Source organism: Phasianus colchicus, chromosome 6, assembly GCF_987193195.1.
Source record: "Phasianus colchicus chromosome 6, bPhaCol1.hap1.1, whole genome shotgun sequence".
Classification (NCBI taxonomy): Eukaryota; Metazoa; Chordata; class Aves; order Galliformes; family Phasianidae; genus Phasianus; species Phasianus colchicus.
This window is the reverse complement of record NC_143441.1, coordinates 30,547,932-30,567,542: the sequence shown is the minus strand read 5'-3', so window position 1 is coordinate 30,567,542 and position 19,611 is coordinate 30,547,932. Positions and strand designations below refer to the sequence as shown.

General features: G+C 38.4%; 1 protein-coding gene across 1 annotated transcript in view; it reads right to left on the bottom strand.

The window, feature by feature from the left end:
- CALCR (calcitonin receptor) overlaps positions 1 to 19,611 on the bottom strand; it is a 131,248-nt gene that overhangs the window by 35,917 nt on the left and 75,720 nt on the right. Inside the window, exons 3-6 of the mRNA XM_031614398.2 lie at positions 14,418 to 14,571; positions 12,042 to 12,152; positions 4,490 to 4,602; positions 130 to 221 (exon numbers count right to left, since the gene is read on the bottom strand). Of these exons, the coding sequence (XP_031470258.2) occupies positions 130 to 221; positions 4,490 to 4,602; positions 12,042 to 12,152; positions 14,418 to 14,571 (470 nt within the window). The remainder of the gene's footprint in view (positions 1 to 129; positions 222 to 4,489; positions 4,603 to 12,041; positions 12,153 to 14,417; positions 14,572 to 19,611) is intronic.

Sequence of the window (19,611 nt, the reverse complement as noted above, 5' to 3'; positions counted from 1 at the left end):
CTTTTTGTCCAATCAGTATCATATAAAAAGGCACTCAGAATTGCTGGCCATGTTCCCTTCCAAGCTTTTCTTTAGTTACAATATGAGATCCCTCATGGAAAGAAGAGAGTGTTTGTAAGAAACACTTACTTGAAATAGAAGAAAATTGCCAAGGAAATCAACAGGGATGTTATAGACAAAGCATGGCCAACGATCGCCATATAATAAAGTATGAACGCCATCTGAAATTTAACAAAAAGAAAAGGCAAATATGAACAATTTGCAGGCACCCATTATCTTTTCTCATTGAGGAAGAATCTACAAAATCAATCTATATTGTATTTCTTTTCTTTCACAGTTTCTTTTGCAATATTCTTTTAATAGCAGCATTACATTACATAGTGTAACACAAAGTCTACATACAAGATAAGTGTTTCTTACATAAGTTGATCTTTTTTTCTGCTGCACTGGACTCACTGGTAAAATCTTTGCCTAAACTATGCATAAGTAAGTTTCCCAAGCTCTAAGAGAGAACAGCAGACACAATACATATGGATTTTCAAAAAGACCATGGCAAGTTTCTACTCTAAACAAATATTGAACAGGATTGGAAGAAAGGTTTTATAGTCTGAAAGACGTTTAAGCAGCAGGGAATAAAAGCTTAATGGTCACTTTTGGATGGAGACAAGTCAGTTAGGTGACCTCGGGAAAGGTATCAGGGCTGGCTTTTTGTTCTGTGTATTCATTAATGATGTGAAGACTGCTTCCAGATCATACTTTGCTCTTCTAGAGAATAGTAACAGACTCTTCACATAACTAAGAGAGAGGACAAAAAGATACCATGTGAACTTCAACAAAGACAAAAGCAGGGACAAGTGGTATAAGCCCTGCCTACAAAAAGCTAAACTTCAAACTGACAACCAAATTCAGGACCAAGATCTTGGAGTAATCATGGCCAGGTCTCTGAATTGCTGGCTCAATCTGTAGTGTTAGCTGAAGAGTCAAGAAAACATCAGAGATAACAGGAACAGTCCTGGAGGTAGAACATCCTGTCGTCTCTGTTTAAAACTTACAACAGACATCTTTCTGGCCTCCTCATCTCAAGAAAGACACAGTAGAGCTGGAAAAGGTGAAAAAAAGACAACTAAAATAACTGAGGAGGTAGAATGGCTGTGTTATGACACATGGGTGCAAATTCCAGGATTCTCCAAATGGAGAGGACAAGTCATTAATGGCTTATGACTAAGGTTCAAGAAGTCATGAAAGCAGTAGATGAGGTGAAAACTATTCAGAAGCTCCAACTACATTGCAACAAGACACCTCATGGCAATTCCAGTAGCGACACTAAAGTCAACCTCCCTGTTGGGCAGCTAGCTAGTCTTGTTATCACTATAAAAACAGTGTGCATGAACAGATAACCAGGAGTTCACTTTACTAATATCGTCAACATCTACAATAGGCCTATCCATATTTCGTGTGCCAACAGTGAAGCAAAATCATGGGACAGCACCTTGGCATCAGAATACTGCAGTATTTAAATGCCATACAGTGGTCTCAGCCAAGCTCTTAACCATCATCTAGCTGTCAGAATACTGTGGGAGGCTAACGGCGTGTCAACCTCCAGTGTTCCATTTTTTCTGAAAGCACTAATATAATATCAGCCTGTCCTGAAAAATGACTAGATAGCAGGCTCTTCTGCTGGGTTTATTTTCACCTCTACTTCATTTTTCTTTTGTCATGCATGGGCAATTTTCCTTTTTCAATGGTTAGATGAATTTTTTATGGCCACTCTCCTCTATGAAAAGCTCGTAAGTACCTGTGCAGCATTTTGAGTGTGGTTTCTTTATTACTCCCTCTTAGCATCTTTTATGTGCTTTTGGCAAAGAAAGAAGAATAAAGGGATAAGACATATTTCATGCAACTCTTTCATTTCAGGCACAGTCAGCTAATATCTGCCATGTTTCTAATTGATATTTGTAGTCCTGAGTTTTGCCAATCACAATTTTTTGGCATTTCCAAGCCAACAGAGAATTGCCGTTGAAAACAGGTAAAAGTAAAATTCAGAAAACAAAGCTATTGTTAGCACAGGCACACATCTTCAATCTATTTTATTCTTCAGAGATTGTACGATTTCAGAGTCAGATTCTGCTTTCATTTACCTAAAAGGTGCAGTGGCCTACTTTGTATTTACAACAAAGTCACATTTACACCATTCTGGCTATGTAGGCATGATACAAGTATCACTCAGCATGCACATAAACTGGAAAAATTCTATATCTCCTACTTTCCTTCCACAAAGACCAACCACAATATTCTACTGACTGTAAATGTTTCAAAAGTTTTTTTTTTTTCGGAGAGCTCCAGCAACCCCAGAAAAGGCAGATCAGAGAGTAGAGAAGATAGATTTCTGAATATGGAGAAGCAGGAGGAATTTTTACCTATGTGCATGTGTCATTTCTTTCACTAAATACTAAGCAGTGGCTATATGACACTAGATTGATACAGTTTTAAAGCCTGAATTTAATTTAGAGATAAATTTTCATGGTTGTTTTGTTTGTCTGCCTCTGCTGTATGCAACCCTTAGCAAATAACAGCTGTAAGTAGCAAAAGATTCCAGGTAGCTGCATGCAAGTCTGTGTGCATCCCTAAGGACTTCTGATGACACAAACTCTCTACCTTTTAGCATACAACTGCTAAACCACTTCAAAGGTATATCTGGGACTCAACATAGCTCTTCTGATTATTACATGTAAACTTACTATGGTAACTGTTCAAAAAAGCTTTCCACATATAACACTGAATATGGATCAGAGAGGACTGACCTCTCAGGTAATAAAGCTTATGGTCTATTACTGCACTTTTAAGAATCAGATGTGATTTGTTTTTTAAGTGATTCATCTCCAAAATACAACAAGTTATTATTTCTAATTAGCTTCAACGAGCAATTAACTATTTTATTAACCTCTGCACTCCTTGAAATGGCAGTCTCTGATGGCCCTTCTTATACACAGGGCTTGTAGTGACTCACCAAATTTTTATTTTATGCACTTTTGTGGGCTTAGAATACTTGAAATAGAAACACTTAAATGCTCTTCCTCCCATGTCCCTCTTAAGTTCTTCTCTTGAGGAAAGAATTCTCAAATAGAAATATCTTCTACTCAGTTAATTAGATTCTATATAGGTACATGAAAATACTCTAGAAACAAAGCACACTCCTGGTTTTTGAAGACTTGGACTACAGGTCATAATCCAACTTGGTATTTCTGTAAAGATAGATTCTTTCTGCATTTTCCATTATTTTTTGTTCAGAACAATCTCAAGGGATGTATAATTTTCCGTTGTGTTCTATCTGCACTTCGCTTGAATGATATTCAAAATTCTTCTCCTGGAAGGCACGGGTAATAGGCAACAGAGCTACATTTTTTGCCTCTCTACATGGGCCAACATCTGGAAAAATGGTATTTTTATGGTGCTTGCATTTAATGCCTCCGTGAGCTGAGATTCTTACTATTACTCTCTCTTTGTTGCATAGGTGAGCTGCACTTTAACATGATGATTCCTCATGTAGCAAAAACTTTTAGAATTCACCTCCTGCCTAGTCCAGTAGACTTTTCCAAGTTTCTTTATGCTGGGTCATTACTAAGTATAACCACATACAAGTTTTTGGCTGTATTATAAAAGATCCTCCGAGACAAACCCCAAATCAAATCACTTTCTGACTTTCCCTGCCATAATTCCAAAGAGTCACAAATTATTCTGTCACAAATCTGTATTCAGATTTTCCTGGAGCTCCATTCACATTTGAGAAATATGTTTATTTTCATGAGCTTACCTAAATTCTTTTTTAAAAGCTTTTCTCAGATTTCCTTCTCCTGTCTTCTGTTGCTTTCTGACTTTGAACTCCTTTTTCAGCTTAGCAACTCAATTTTGGAAATATTGATTCAAATGTTTAATTTATTAGTGTAAATAGTCACACTTCAGTAAAACTATTAAATATAAATATGTTCAGGTTTGTAGAATTTTCTGGCATAATGGTATCTTCATAAATGTTTCTATTCAAAGGGAGTGAGTAAAGAGTGATATTCTTTGCTTATGAAAATAATCTTAACCTATTCTAGGATTTCCAGCCCTGCTAAGAAGTTATCAACAGCTTGGAAGATTCTGGTAACAGAAAACAAATCTGAAGTTCTTTTAAAGGATCCTTTTATACCTGTTGGACAGTCAGGAAAAAAAATAGGAATTAAAAAATGCATTTGAAAAATACAGCAAAGTTGGTGAGCTACTGTTGAATTGCTACTAAATCATCCAGCCTGTAGCAAACATGTATTAGATCTAATTTAGACCTAAGAATTCATGAAATAATTTTAATGAGTTAAAATTAGGAAGCCAATGCTATTCAACTCTTGTGCAACAAATAAAACTAAAAGATGGAGATGATTCTGACCAGTTTCGTATGTACCCAGCCAAAAACCATTCCAAGACAATTGCTGTCTTTTTAACTGTAGCATACCTTCAATTTTTCAGACGTGAATGAATTGCACAGAGTGTAGTTGGACCAAGTTCGGTTGCTCTCAGGATGGCGGAACCAGTTTCCAGTTTCATCACAGTATTTTGAAGCTCTTTCTGATGGTAAAGTGCAATAATAATTATTGTGTTAGCTTATTACACATTAAAAATCCTTTAAAGAGAATTACTGTTTAGAAATAGAACTCCTGTGTAACAAAATGCAAAGGACTTTCAATTTGTGTGAATAGTTGAAATACTGCGAATAGTTTCCCTTTTTTTTTTTTTAGTTAGAGATTTATCTGACACCACACTTGTTATTTATCTGTCTCCTGTTGGTCTTGAATGAATGCAATAGAGTATATATACACAACCTTCACTCAGATGCAATTATTTCCATGTTAATAATTCACTTAAAGAGACTGTTGAAACTTCCTCAAACTGGCACTCCCAGTGAGGTGCCACTATCCCTCCACAGACACTAATAAATCAAGTCTTGTGATAGGGTTCCATGTTTTACAGGGAATAATTGAATTATCAGTTAAAGGTGATGTGTAATGAAAGGGCAGCCAGCAGTATATGAACTGGAGCTCAGGCACTGGTGATGGCAATAGTCCCAACGTCAGCTGTGCATCTGTGAAGACAGCTGGAAGAGTCTGCCAGAACTCTATGCCAGCGGTGGGCAGGATCACTGCTGATTTGCCCCCGAGGTTGCAAACACACAGATTAGCAGGCTCTATGCTTAAATAATCTGATGTGTGTTTGGCTTCTCTATGCAACTCTGTCACAGGTGACTCCGGCACCCCCTGCAGTGCTCACCAGGTCCGTGCTTCGTTGCACGTGTCTTTCTCTTGCAGTAGCAGCACCTTATAGGATATCTCAGGGGGGTGTCTGGAAGCACAAATGTGTGCCATGCAGGCATCCTCCTTGCTGCACCTGCATTTCTGACTCAGAAATCCTGGATGCAGTGATGCAGACAGTCACTTCTAATCACCTGTGAAGTCTTGGACAATTCCTTTGGCTTTCCCCCAAGTGTTAGCCATAGGGGAATCAGTGGAAAACTTGCCCCTGTAACAAAAGTGGCTACAATCAGAAGCTTAAGTTATTTGATGTTTTCTTTGATAGTGACACAATTGTTTATTTATGAAATATGCAGCAGTTCAAGTCTGACTTTTTTTGGCAGACTAAGAAGTCTTTCTTGACATCTCTTTTTCTACTGTAGCTTTATGATTTTATTGATCCTTTGCATAGGTTATCAGCATTTCCAGACAATTTACTTTTAAAGAGCCAATTACCATTTGAACAGACACATTTTCATTTCTTGCCTTCAACGTTTGCATTTCTTTTTCTTAGTCAGATCTGATGATTAATGGCTTTAGTAACTTGGAAGATTCATATTCCCTCTTTACACGCTGAGAAAAGCAGTTGATTATACTGGCAAGGTAAGTGTTATGTGAACTGAGCTATGTCTTCCTCTGACTAGACATGCACTTTGTATAGTACTACTGCACAAAGAAGATGATCCTCCAGAACACAGCATACTTTTGAAATTACCATGAGCTTCAAATCATTGTTTTGAGGGACTTGCTGAAAATCAATACGTGCATTAGCAATACAAAGAGGAACAGTACATGCTATCTCAGCCTTCCATCACTGCAGCTTGCAGATAATCTCAGTCTGCCTGTGTAGCAATGTTCTCGTTGTACTCTTTGCCAGATATTATCTAAAGCTGGAAAAAGTGTTCAGTCATAGATAAAAGATTAATGGTTACTCTACCATGGAACACAGTGTACAAACATTGTACCTGCTATCCTATATACTGTGCAAAAATGAGTGGCTTTTGTTAATATACTATAGAGCATGATGGTAATATCATCTATCATCTCTGCACTTCAATGCCTAGGTAGGCACGCTGCCTAAGTTTAATGTGACCTTTATAAGTCAGAAACGAATCTGTTGCTTCATAGTTTTCCTTGAAGCCAGATAAACGCAAGTGATCCTACTTTGCAAGTTGCCACAGCCCACTGATTTCCTGATGTAATGCTGTCAGAAAATGGAACTAGGAGATTAGAATCCCATGATATGGGTTGTGTTATCGGAAGGTACAATTGTGATACACCCACTAAATATGATATGTGTCTTTTCAAAATATTTAATTAAAAAATATTAGTTAGATTGATAAAATGTGTGGGCAAAAGTTTATGATACAAGGGACAGTTTTTCACATTTCTGCTCACTGCTTTTGGTAGATCATAAACAAAGAGGATCAGGTTAGGCACCTAGGCGTCCCTCACCTATGGTGCCCGTGAGATGCAATGCGTTTAGTCAGTGGGACTGGCTGTTGAAGAATTTTCACAGTGTTTGTCTTAATTTGAAATTTGAAGCTTGATATGCGGGCAATTACACTACCTTCATACTGTCCATTCCAGTAACTTAAACTGGTAGAACATATATTCTAAAACTCTGATTTTACGAATAAATAAAGCTCTGAGTATGTAATCCAACCACTGCTCTCTACTGCAAGTTCTTCTCTGAGAGCCTAGTATTAGGTACATGATTGGGAACCTTGGAACATGTTGCATTTCATACTAACCAGCACAATCCGTAGTAAGCTCTGAAAAAGTACTCAAGTGTATAAGGATGAGTAAAACAATATTAGCAAGGGAAAGTGGAAATGTATGCTTTAAGTTGATTGAAATACTCCATAAACACAAATTTTTAGGCTCTATCCATATGGTGTCAGCTTGGATAGGGTACCACTTGAGTATCATACTATTCAGAACGGAAGAATGGTGGCACTGTGTGGGATTATCTCATCTGACTTTGGCTACCTTAAAGTTAGGCATCTTCTCAAAGGCAGTTGTGCAAACTCTTTGTAGTCAGCTAAAAAGGACAGACACTTCAAGAGCTGTCTGAGAAAACTGGGTGAGAGAATCGTTGCTACAGTGGCAGCTTCACTGGAATAATGAGGTGTCTAAAAAGATTAACTAATAATAATAGTTTTGCATGTGTTACTGCTTGTGCTAGCAATGATGCTTTTATGAATCAAATTCTCATAAAAAGCAACTCAGCAATTTATATGTAACAAATATCTTAATCAATAACAGTGGAATAAACATGAATACTCTATCAAACAGTCCTTTTACAATTAGTTCAACTCTATGGCTAGCAGATGTTAAAAGAGTTTACTCCAGTTTTTGTTTTTTTTTTATTGTGGAGTTATATGCTGGAAGTAGAAAGAAGTTTCCCTCTGTTGCAGTGCATGCTCAGCACATACCAGACACTGGATTCTTTGCCACTATTTGGACTGACCTGTACAGTAGTTAGTTTTGCAGATGAGCGAATAGCTGATACTTCTGTAACACATCTGATTTCCTTACCTCCTCAGTAAAATATTCTAGAAGAAAATTTTTCAAAAATGAAAAAATCATCTGAAAAAATACAATGGAAATCCTAGAAAATTCCAGTTCCAGTGTCCTAGTAAGTGGAGAGTTCTCACTATCATCAAAATGCCTTTTTCTGCAAAACTGGAGTTCTCTGAATAAAGTCAAGTTATGTACTACAGGAATAATAAATGTTTACAGTGTGGCTGCTGAAATGCTAAGCATGACAGAAATACACAGAAGAGCTGGGGACACCTGCCATGGGCTCCAGCATGTTGCCACACCAAGGCACTCTGCTGAGTTGCCAGAAGCCCAGAATGGAGTGGGCAATAAGGGGGGAAGCTGGGGTTGGGAAGCTGCTTAGATTAGGGACGCCTGAGGAATGGCATCCCTGCCTGCATGGAGCCACAGCTGAGATCCAGAGGGTCTCTCTCTCTCACTGCTCTGTGGAAGTGGTTGCTTATCTGCAATGATTAAACGTCTCAGCTTGGCATCCTGCTCTACTGGATGCTCTCAGCATTTTGCCAGCTGTGACAAGGGTATACCTGTGTCCATCAGCCTGATTCCCTGTGGTCAAAAGTGTCATAGTAGCTAAATCCAAAAGGATCAGCAAGAACAAATTAATCTGCTCACCCTTCCCCTGCTTGGGGGACTTGTCCTGATTTCCTTATTTCTTCAGAAATATGTTGTAAGAAAAACAAAATCTTTCACAAACTGTGCTGGAAGTTTGTGAAGGGCACTAGAAGGGCACTAGAAGAGAGGAAGGAAACTCACTCCTAGATATTCCTTCTCTCAGAGCTACATGAAGAGTTACAAGTAATGGATCTATAAAATGGATCCAAAGTGCAGAACTGAGAGGAACTTTGCTAAAAGCAGCCTCAGATTGTGGACTCAGCTGGGTTGAGCTTCTTCTCCTAACCATTGTATGTTGCCAAGGAGAAAAGGGAGTGAATGCAAAACCAGAAGAGAAGGTAATGCTCTCACAGTGTAACTCATCCATCCAGCTGTGCTGCTGTACATGGCTGCACCAAATTCATCCTGATCACAGGCACAGTGCGGAGGCAGGGAGCTGGGCAAAACACAGTGCCCTGCCTCAGACCAACAGGCTGTGCTCAGCACAGGGCCCCGTCCATCTGACGTGGACTGCCATTGCATCCACAATATATTTCCTTTCTGTTTTATTAGCAAGAGTATTACCTGCATGAATTACATCCTATATATTCCCATCAAATTCTATTCTTTCAATTCTTATAAATTTCAGTGTGACCTGAAGACATTTAATAGGGATTACACCAGAGATTAACCTGCGTAAAATATGGGTATAGATATATATTCAGGGGAAAATGTGTATGATGTCTGACTCAGGAGTACAAAATCCAGCACTGTTCAGTGCTTCAGTCAGGAGCAGATGAGACAATAAATGTCCTGCTGGCACACGAGTTAAACCAGTAGGTCTCTGTGTGTTGAAACAATTTGTTTTTGTGCATTACCACATTGCATGTGCTGGTCAGTGTGAGAAAGACTGCTGTAAAAGGCAATTTGTTTACTGAAGAAATAAATAGCTTGTAGAGAGGAATTTACATTCATTAGCTTTAAGATGCATCCTTCTTTTCACAGGACAGAGCTTCGTCAGGTGGGAAAAGAAATGTAGGAAACCCTAGTTAGTGGAGCAAGCTGGATTATCACTGTGGTCCTTTCTCTTCTCAAAACACAGATTTCTATCTAGTATGAGCTGACATATATTCAGTGAAATAAGTGGAATTACATTTGGTTGAATTAGTGGTAAAGTTATCAGGCAAAATGAACTGAGCACTGAGCATGTTGAAGCTCTTTCCTTGTCATTCTGATTCTGTCATTTTCTCCAGATTATTATTTCTCCTGATTTATACCCTCTAACAACTTCTCAGCTCCAATACTGAATGCTGTTGGGGTTCAGGTACAACGAGCTGTTATGCAGCACTCAGGTGCAGACAGGAGGAAGATGTGATCCTATGTTACTAGATAATTGACTTTTTCAGTTACAAATGACATGCATCAAAGCACAAAAAGAAAGCTGAATGCTACCATTTTATTCCAGGACTCAAAGCTATGCATGGCCCCATATAGCAGTAGACACTGGGGAGTTAACAGACAGCAGTTCCACAGATATCAGGACATCACTAAGTGGCACGACGGGAAATACTTCTTTCAGAAGCCCATGGGCTTACTACTTGCATGCCTCAAATATATGCTGAGGTGGTCTGACGCCACAGAGCCTTAATGAGAAGGAAGTCTGACAGGCACTGCGGTTTTCATCTTATAAAATCACTGTTCTTTGGGATGAATTTTCTGTTTCTCAGCAGAAAATTTAGCCATACCCAACAGACATAAGGTTACCGAACACAGTAATGAATTGTGACACGAACTTGGTAGGCTTTTCTCAGGACAGCTGAACCTATGGTTTTGGCCACCTCTGAGTGGCAGCCAGTTCCATTAGCAACTGAAAGATTTCCTCTCCCTCCCGCAGCTTCTTGTCTTCCTCCTACTTTGTTAAGGTCCTGCATGACAAGCACCTGTATAGGCAGGTTTTGTGCTGGCTTTACACTGCAGCTGTAGTACACAAGGGGTACCCAGCACACATTATAGGAAAGCAGCTCTGGCTGCACCAGGAGATGCAGAGATGCCTCAGAAGCACAGAAATGCTGCCAGGCAGTGGGGACATCAGCCTAGAGGCAGGTGGATGCGCCACCTGGGAGCAGAGGGATGTGCCAAGGGAAAACGCTGACTCTGGGGGACTGTATGTATTGCTCCTGCACAGGAATGCAGATAGATCAGCAGGAAATTGTTGAAGGAGGATTCTTGTCCTCTGTGGCTTTGTACAGATAACAGAAACACTAAAAAAATCTCAAACCTGCAAGCTTTTAAGCACAGCGGAAGGAAAAACTGGAGTACACACAGAGTGGGCCAGGCTCTGCAGCACACATTGGTACCTTAAGGAGCCCTTTGCAATCAGTCCAACGAGTCACAGTCCTCAACTTTAATAGACATTAATAAGCAGAGAGAGGTGCTTCAAGGATGGCTTGAAGTGCTACTCTGAAGAGTGCCAGTGGAATTGAGTGATTAGTGCAGAACAAGTTGCTGGAGACAGGCAGGCAAAAATCTGGGAAAAGGTGATTTGTGCAGCAGCTGGAGGGTTGGGTCCATAAGCAGCCCTGCTCATGATGAGATGGGGACCTGGGAGTAGTGGGAAGCTGTTGTACTGTCCCCGACCTGCTTTTACAGGAACATATGGACTATTCATAAATCAGGATGGTTAGTGTCTTTTTTTTCCCCTGTGAAAAATACAGAATTGGGGAAAGCAGAGAACTTGTGGTAAATTGTTCTATTCATCAGAGGGACTGGTAGCTATTTGGGGATGATACCATGAACCAAATGCAGGCAGAAACAGAAGATTTCTTGGCATTTCTGCAGTGAATGTAGAAAAAAGCACATGCAACCTCAGGATCCTGAGCCTTCAGCTCTCACCTGCACAAACACTTTTGGGACTTGTGGTTACAGCTGACTGAGGATATTGGGGCATCAATGATAATAAACATTAAGTCCTGAAAGCTGAACACACAGCATCTCTGTCTTCCCTCAAACAATACCCTTTGTGGAGTTTTATTTGCATCCAATTTTCTTCATAACTATTCAGCAAAATCTCTGTCCTTGATTTTTTCCCTTTTATTTATCTTTTTAAGCATTCTTGTTTTTCTTCTCTTTGCCCACAGAGGTGCTAGCATTTCTATGAAGAATTCAGTGAACAACTGGAACTTTGAAAGAATATCACTTCTGCTCATCTTCTTCCAAAAAATATTTTCCAATAAAACCAGAAGATTCTGATAGATATTTCATGCATATGAGTACTTTTATACTTTTCCCCTTGATAGAAAAATCCAGAATAAGGTATTAAAATCTGTTGATATCATAACTTAGTTGTTAATATTTCCATATTTTCATTAAAAAGGTCCCATAAGTGCAGCAGTTATGTTTACGTCAATATAGCACATGAAGTATTATACAAATGAAAATACATAAGTTAGGCAACTCGAGGACTTCACATTATTTTCATTTCAGCCAAACTCTGAGATTTCATGCTTCCATTCAAGGACGTGAATATTTCTTTGAAAGACAAGACAATAAAATTAAGTACCGTACCAGTTGGGTCAAAGTCTGGAAAATAATCTGGGCAGTTCTGAGCAGTGATTCTGCCAGCAGGTGTGTCATCCCAGCACAGCCAGCCATCCCATGTTCGGTTGCAGAACAGACCTGGATGTTGAAGAGGAATTCAGTAGTCAATTCAGCAGTCACTCCTGAGCCCATTCTGTTCTGGCCTCCCAAGGAATATTGCTATCTGCAGACTATAGATACACATACACCACCATACACACATACATATATGTTTTTGAACTCCTGTAACAATTCAGACAGTCAAAGTAATAAACCATAAAAGGCAGATGTGAACAACATGTTTCTGAACCACTGACCAGAACAATTACATTTTTGGGGGAGTGTAGAAACACTGTACAGGACTGTCGGGCACCACCATGTGCTTGATCTGTACATTTCATTACTCCACTGTGGTTTAAACTAATTAATTCTACCTTGAAATAGGCAGGTACACCCAGTAGATGCCTTGAGCTCATATCTTGGGCTTTTCTTCTCAGGAAGAAAAGTTGTCCTTTGCACTAGGGGAATTAACCATCTCATACCATCTTCCCTTTCAAATTAGCAGCTAAGAGATCTAGGCACTTGCTCACTTCCATCTGTTTATGAAATATATTTAATATTTATGAAATATACATGTTGGAGGACTGATGAGGATCCTGTAATTGAGTTGTGACTCAGAGAAACAAGTCCACAGTGAAAAACACAACTTCAGTAGTGTTGGCCTTTTTCCCTGTTCACTTATTATCTTCAGTCTGAGTTACAAAAGCATTAAATGCACGTTGCTATGAACACAACACTCCCCAGTGGCTCCACTGAAACCCAGCTGTCAGCTGAAGGAGCGCAGGAACTGCTGAGCTGTGTCAGATGGCTGCTGCTCTGCTGCTGCTGTCCTCCTGGGACAGCCCTGCCCTGGAGAAACCACCAGGATGACATCGTATGAAACAAGAATCACTTCATGCTGGGCAAACACTTCAGCCCTTTGCAACAAATTACTTGTGCAAGGGGTAAAAAATTAAAAAAAAAAAAAAGAAAAGAAAGAAAGGGAATAGATTAGAACTATCAATTAATGCAAAAATTACATATTTATAGAACTGGAGACTAAACGAGTAATGCGTGCAGAGAATAGCACAGCAACTAAAGGCTTGTTTATGTCTGAAACATGACAGTTTTTATTGCTCCTTTTAAATACTTGCATGTTGGTTTTTTGTTTGTTTGTTTGTTTCTCCCATTATTGGCCTAAGTGAAAACTTATTTGAATCAGAGTTCTACATTGTACATTCCTACATTCATTCCAAAACAATTCTGCATCAAGGCCTGAGTATCTTAAAATCTAGTCACTGACTCTTACAGACATTCATAAAATCTGATGAAGAGTTACAGAAATGCCTTTGTTCTTATACTGAAGAAAACCTCACCAACATATTACCTGCACCTCATTTACTGTGTTGTTTGATTTTTCTGTCTAATATAACATCTCTTAAACAGTGCCCCCAGTCCCTGTGTTCTTAGGGACATGGGCTAGTGGGCAGTGTGGTGATGGGTCGACAGTCGACCTCAGGGGTCTTTTCCAACCTTAATGATTCTATGATTCTACGACTTTATGATTCTTTACTTGCACAAATTGCCACTATGCCTCAAGTATTTTTTCTTTAGCTTCCTTGTAGCTTCTTCCTTATTTTCTATTAAAAAAATGACCAGAAGAGAACCCTCAGTCCCAGCCTGAAAGGCTTCTTCATTCATTGCATGCCATTGTTGCACCACTACTATTTGTCATTTTTTTTTCCTTTTTTATTAATTTTAACACGTGCCTCCTATTCAGTAACGATCTGTCCTCAATGCTTTATAAACCTCTTTTTACTAGTTTACTGTTGAGTATGGAAGACCAGGAACACTTGTGTTGATAGAGAGCATTACAGTTCTCAGTTAATTCAGGACAGACAGAAAAGCAAATGAGCAAAGCAAGACTGGCATTTATATTTAAGATATTACTGTTTGCAGTCACATCTTTGTGTAATAGTACCAAAAAGTACTGCACTGACAGTTCTGGAAAACTTAACTACCTAAGGAAGACAACAGAAATTCAAGCAGCAAAGCCCTGAGCCACCAATGCACTTCACCTACATGACACAGGTACCATCTGCATGGGAAGGGAGGAAAAGCTGCTCATTCCCTGGGCTCACTCTAGCCTTTCTTCTTTCTTAGCATCTCAGAGGACAGTAAGTTAGTGTGAATCTGACTGCTGCTTGCTGGAAAGCAGCTGCATCCCAAGGAAAAATATAGGTTAGTATAGAGAACAAAATGCTTCTTTGTAGTGATATACACAAACATGGTAATATACAAACGGAACTTTTGTATCTACTTTACCTTTTTTCCTATATGGAGGAGCTCTGTTCATTCTCTCATAGCATTTGAACTGCGAATCTATTATCTTCTGTCGTATGACTGAATTTTCAGTTACTACAGGCTCTAATGTAGGATCAGTATAATTTACAGTAGCAGTAAGACTTGGAACCATTCTCTGTACAGAAAGGAAAAACTGTTAGTAACACTGAATAAATCAGTAAGATAAAAAAAAATTACAAAAGGTCAGAAATCTTCATTACACATTCCTCAAAGGACTTTTATTTGCATATTTTGCATTATGATAGACCTTATAGTACTTTCAAAGTAAATGCTGAATTTCAACTAAGTTTACTTCACTATAAACTCAGGATTTTAACCAAGCCCTTTTTCCTGGCAAAAGAAAGAATCATTAAATACTTGATAAAGTCTTTAAAATCTTTCCATTTAGATCAGTGATCTGCAAAAAAAAAAAAAAAAAATTGTATGTATCTGCACAATGTTACACCCATGTACTTCTTCCCAATTGTGCTGATTTCTTTCTAGATTACCCAGTCAGTACCACAGGCTGGAAACCTTATTTTTTTCATGTTTTCTGCTTTCTGCTTTGAGCTCCTTCAACTTTTAGGGCCAGGGCAAAGGGTTTAAACCTCACAACCTGAGCTTAGTTCTCAATTAAGTGCCTAAACAAAGTACCCACAAATCTAAGAGTCTGAATGAAAAGTCCTCTTTGATCAAGTGGCCTCTTGTGAAGGATTCCACTCGGAGCTGAAGGGCACACAGAAGGACCACTGCCTATGCAAGGCCAAGAGCTCAGGCAGAAAGGTCAGTTGTTCTCTTTCCACCCACCCCTCTGTTGCACAGGCCAGGTCTGCAAGTCAGGGTGGAAATGAGTGTGTGGAGCTCTAGTTAAAGCTTTTTTTGCCTTAATTTTGTATCAGGACACTTCTCTGTGGGAAGGTGATAGGAAAGGGTTATTTCTTCTGATTCCCCAAGCAAAAGCAATGCGGCTGTGGCACTTTTTTTGCATGACTCTCTACTTTTTTTTACCTGCAAAGCTATACTTGAGCCGTTGCAAGTACATACAGAGTTATTTAAAGTCTCTTTCAAAACTGAGAACTCCCATAAGCACACAGCCTTGAAGTTCTTGGGGATCTTTCTTATTCAAAGCCTGCATTTCTCTAGACAAGCCATAAAGGTAATGTTACTAACATTAGTACTTTTAACAGTATTCTCTCCATAGTAAAGAGTAAGTTTAGGACTTTTAGGAGCATGCTTCAGATTATATTGATCACCTCCCATGCACATTTGAGCCTATGAGATTCACATTAACACCAAATGCTAGTACACAGATTGTTAAGCAGGCATTTAGAGCTGTACAATCAAAAAACATGACAGGTTTGAAAGTTCAAATATGAAGTGAATTCTTAAATTACTCTTTCCCTTTTTTCTTACTGCACATTGCAAACAGCTGTATCTCATTAACACTTTGCTTTCTTTTCCATTTGCACAGACAAAGCGGTTCATTAAAATACATAGCAAAACAGAGTATGTTTGACGTAGGTGAAAATATGTCATTACTTTATGTAGATATGTCTGTGCTGAAACATCTCAGTTTCATCTTTTTATATGATCTTCTTCTATCTAACAATTTTTTCCTAATTTAATTGCTTTTTCCCAATTTAATCTAATCCTTTTTCATGCTGACATTTTATTTTTGTACTTCATATAGCTACTATCTGAAGACTGAAGACACTGAAGGCACTTAATCTCACTGCATGTAACATGAAAGTTGAAATAAAATGACAGAAAGAAGATGGAAGATATTTTTGGTAGATATAACTCTATATAAATTTTGTGTGTAAATATATATATATATACATGTGTGAATAGATATGCTTGGACAGTGAAGGCATTTGGAACATTTCATCTGGCCACTTAAGTGAAAAAATTAAGCTTCTAAAAGGCCAGAATAGAAAATACAGAAGCAAAGCCCAATATATTTGGGTTTCCTCCTTTATGAAAAGATTAAAGGAGTAGATGGTGTCCAAGGGGATCACTTAAAAAGCAATCCATCAATGTTGCAGATCCAGCAAGACTCACAGGAAAAAAAACAGATGAAGCTTTCCAGAGCTCTTCAGGTCTGTTTTTGCCCTTCCTGTCTGTGTATCACCATAGGCTTCAGTGCTTCCCTGAAGTGATTCACAGAAACTCCAGATTTATTTTTTCCCCATTCTTATTTTGAATAATACCTCAGTTCCAAGTTGTTTGCATTTGAGAGAGGAACAGCAGAGTCAAAGACAAGCTGGGGGTTCCCATCTCACTGCCTCTGCTCTCCACAATTCCTCTGTCACTGGGGACCAATCTGGGAAGGCACTCATGTTTTGAAAGCATAACCATCTGATAATGCTTGGAAACCATCACCGATTTTCTTTCACTTGAAACAGTGTTTTTATTTGATTTCTGTTTTCTTTTTGGAAGGAGATGGTCTGTTCTTCAGCTCGTTTGACCAAACAAGACCAATTCATACTAACAATACAACCAGAAAACTGAAGTTGCAGGTCATAAATTGCAGTTTCTTTTGCTTTATCTGTACAGAGTAAAGCACAACACAACTGTATGATAATTGGCAAATGCCAGCTACACAGACAGAAACTGTAAATACTTTTTAAGTGCACTGAAACATCTTTCCCTTCTTTTAAGTTGTTTTGGTTCATTATTATCCACCATTCTTGAAAGGACAGACTTTTCCCAAGATTGCACAATACAAAAACATATAAACTGAAATCAAAAGTAAGAAATACCATCAGAAAAGAAATGCTCCATTCTTGTCTTTTAACTGGTGAAGATGTAATAGTTTGTAACCAGGGTGGAAATTTTTGGGGATGAGATACAAGAGAGCAAAAAATTCCTTCTCCGCAAAGTCAGTTTCATAATTTGCTGCATGTAAGGGACGAATCTACTTCCTGAAGTAGACAGCTCTTATTAGGTATCCTCATTATAATGAGAATAATATTTGGAAGCAGAGAGTTCCTGTGCTGGTAGATAGGATGAATGTTTTGGATTGTGTGCTAAATTATTTAAAGTGCTCAAACATGTAACCGTTCTGCTACCTTTGAGCAAGGCAATCATGTTACAGTTGAAATTGTGAGAAAAATTCCTATTACCCACATTTGGTCCAGGAATTCACTTAGAGAGATTAAAAAGATAGATGAGAATGTGTCACAAAAGCTCAATGAAAATAATTACTTCATCAGGGGAAATAATTTAATGGCCAGCAGTAAAAATAAAGCAACATTGGATAAAGACTGGAATATTAATATTAGGTTATATCAGTCTCTTACATTTATCTCATTTTTTACTTAGGAAATCTGAAGAATCAGATTTTGAGTTAGTCACACACACATTTCGAGGCACCTTTGATGTAATTGTAAAAGCTTGAGTATGAAATCAAATTACAGGGTTATGCGTAGGTGTGTTACTGGTATTGTTCATCTGGGATGTGCCTAAAATATACTCTTCCATTTGATTACTCATTTCTTTTTGCCCGGATTTGAAAAGCCAGCCATGGAATTTTGAACAATATTTTATTCTGCCTTGAAACAAATGATCATTTCAGCTGACTAACAACAAATAAATCTGATGGCTTGAAAGAGGGTGAGCAATTAAACCTCTGTTTACTACCACACACAAAAGAATTGTGCATCCACCAACATTCTGGTATGTGGAGCCTAGAGCCTGCTCACCCCAAAGCCATGGGCAGAATTCCCACTCAGTTCAATGGGATGGTGATCCAGTCACATACTGGGGATCAATCATACAAAGATCTTACCACAGTTCTGATGTTGGATATTATTATTAATTTATTCTTTCTGCGCTCCTTACCTTTAGGATGAGGAAAAGGCAAATGAGCAGAAAGAAATCTGTGGGTCGCTATGCTGTTATGCCTGGGCATGGCTACCTGTGGGGAAAGCTTCACCTGAATAGTGCCTATGGTATGGAATAAATGTTGAATGTTTGGAGTCCATTACTGCAAGTTAAAAACCCTTCCTATCTATCCATCAGTTCTTCAGATGGAAGCATAAATGATGTTGATACAATAAAGGAATGGCTCATCCATTTACAAATATTCTTTATTAAAGAGAAATCAGTGTTTCACAACTTAATAAGCAGGATGTGTTGACAGCCTGAAAATGATTGTTTATGATTTCTTCAGAAGAAAAATGCTTAAGTGATGTCCCATGCAGCAGTTTAGCAGCCGTACATATGATGTCACTCCTAAAAGTCCAAGTAAATGACGTCATACATACGACCACCAAGCCACCACGTGACAAATGACTGTTATAAAAAAATGAATTATCATAACAAAGAAAAAGAAGAGGCTGCTGGAAATGCTGAAGTTCACTTTAAACCTAGAATAGACAAAGTAATCTAGAGAAACAACTTGGATTCGTTATTAAACTATATAAAGATTAGTAAATAGTGCACCAGTTTCTGTAAGACAGACACCTGCTATTAACCTCTGTAAGATTGTGCCTATTTCTGAAAGACAAAATCCATATAAAGCAAGTATAAAATTCACCTTTTTTCCACAAAATATTGGATGTGATGAACAGGCATTCCCAAATATTTTTCTTCCACCATCAAGGAGCTAGACTAAACATGACATTTGAAAATAAAGTATTTGCAGCTTTCTTTCCTTTTGATTTTCCCCCTTCCATTAAATACAGCAATTTTGCAAATTTACTGTTGAGCTCAGTCAAAATGTATTTCAGAATCTGGATGCTACAACTGCTTATTATTGATTTTGATAGCTCAAAAATACACTTGATGCATTTCTTTTAAAACTGCTCAGTTTAGTCACCACTTAGTGGGTGACTTAACTCTTGTTCTTTGATACACCACATCTTCAAGCAAGAGCTCAGCATGACTCAGCCTCATTGCAGAACCCCTGTTGTATCTTGATTGTGTTTGAGAGACTTTTCACAGCTACCAGTGTCAGAACAGAGAAGAAAACCACTGTGATGCCTTGGGAAGGTCATTAACAGAAGGTACTCAGTAAACATAACAATGATTTCTTATTCATTACAAAGGTACTTAGAAACAGCAGACAACAACTTCTTGGGGGAAATACCTCAACATGACATGTTTTACTGAACCACTGAATGTTAAAAATTTCTTGTATTCAATTGCTGTTGAAGCAGTATGAAAACATCTC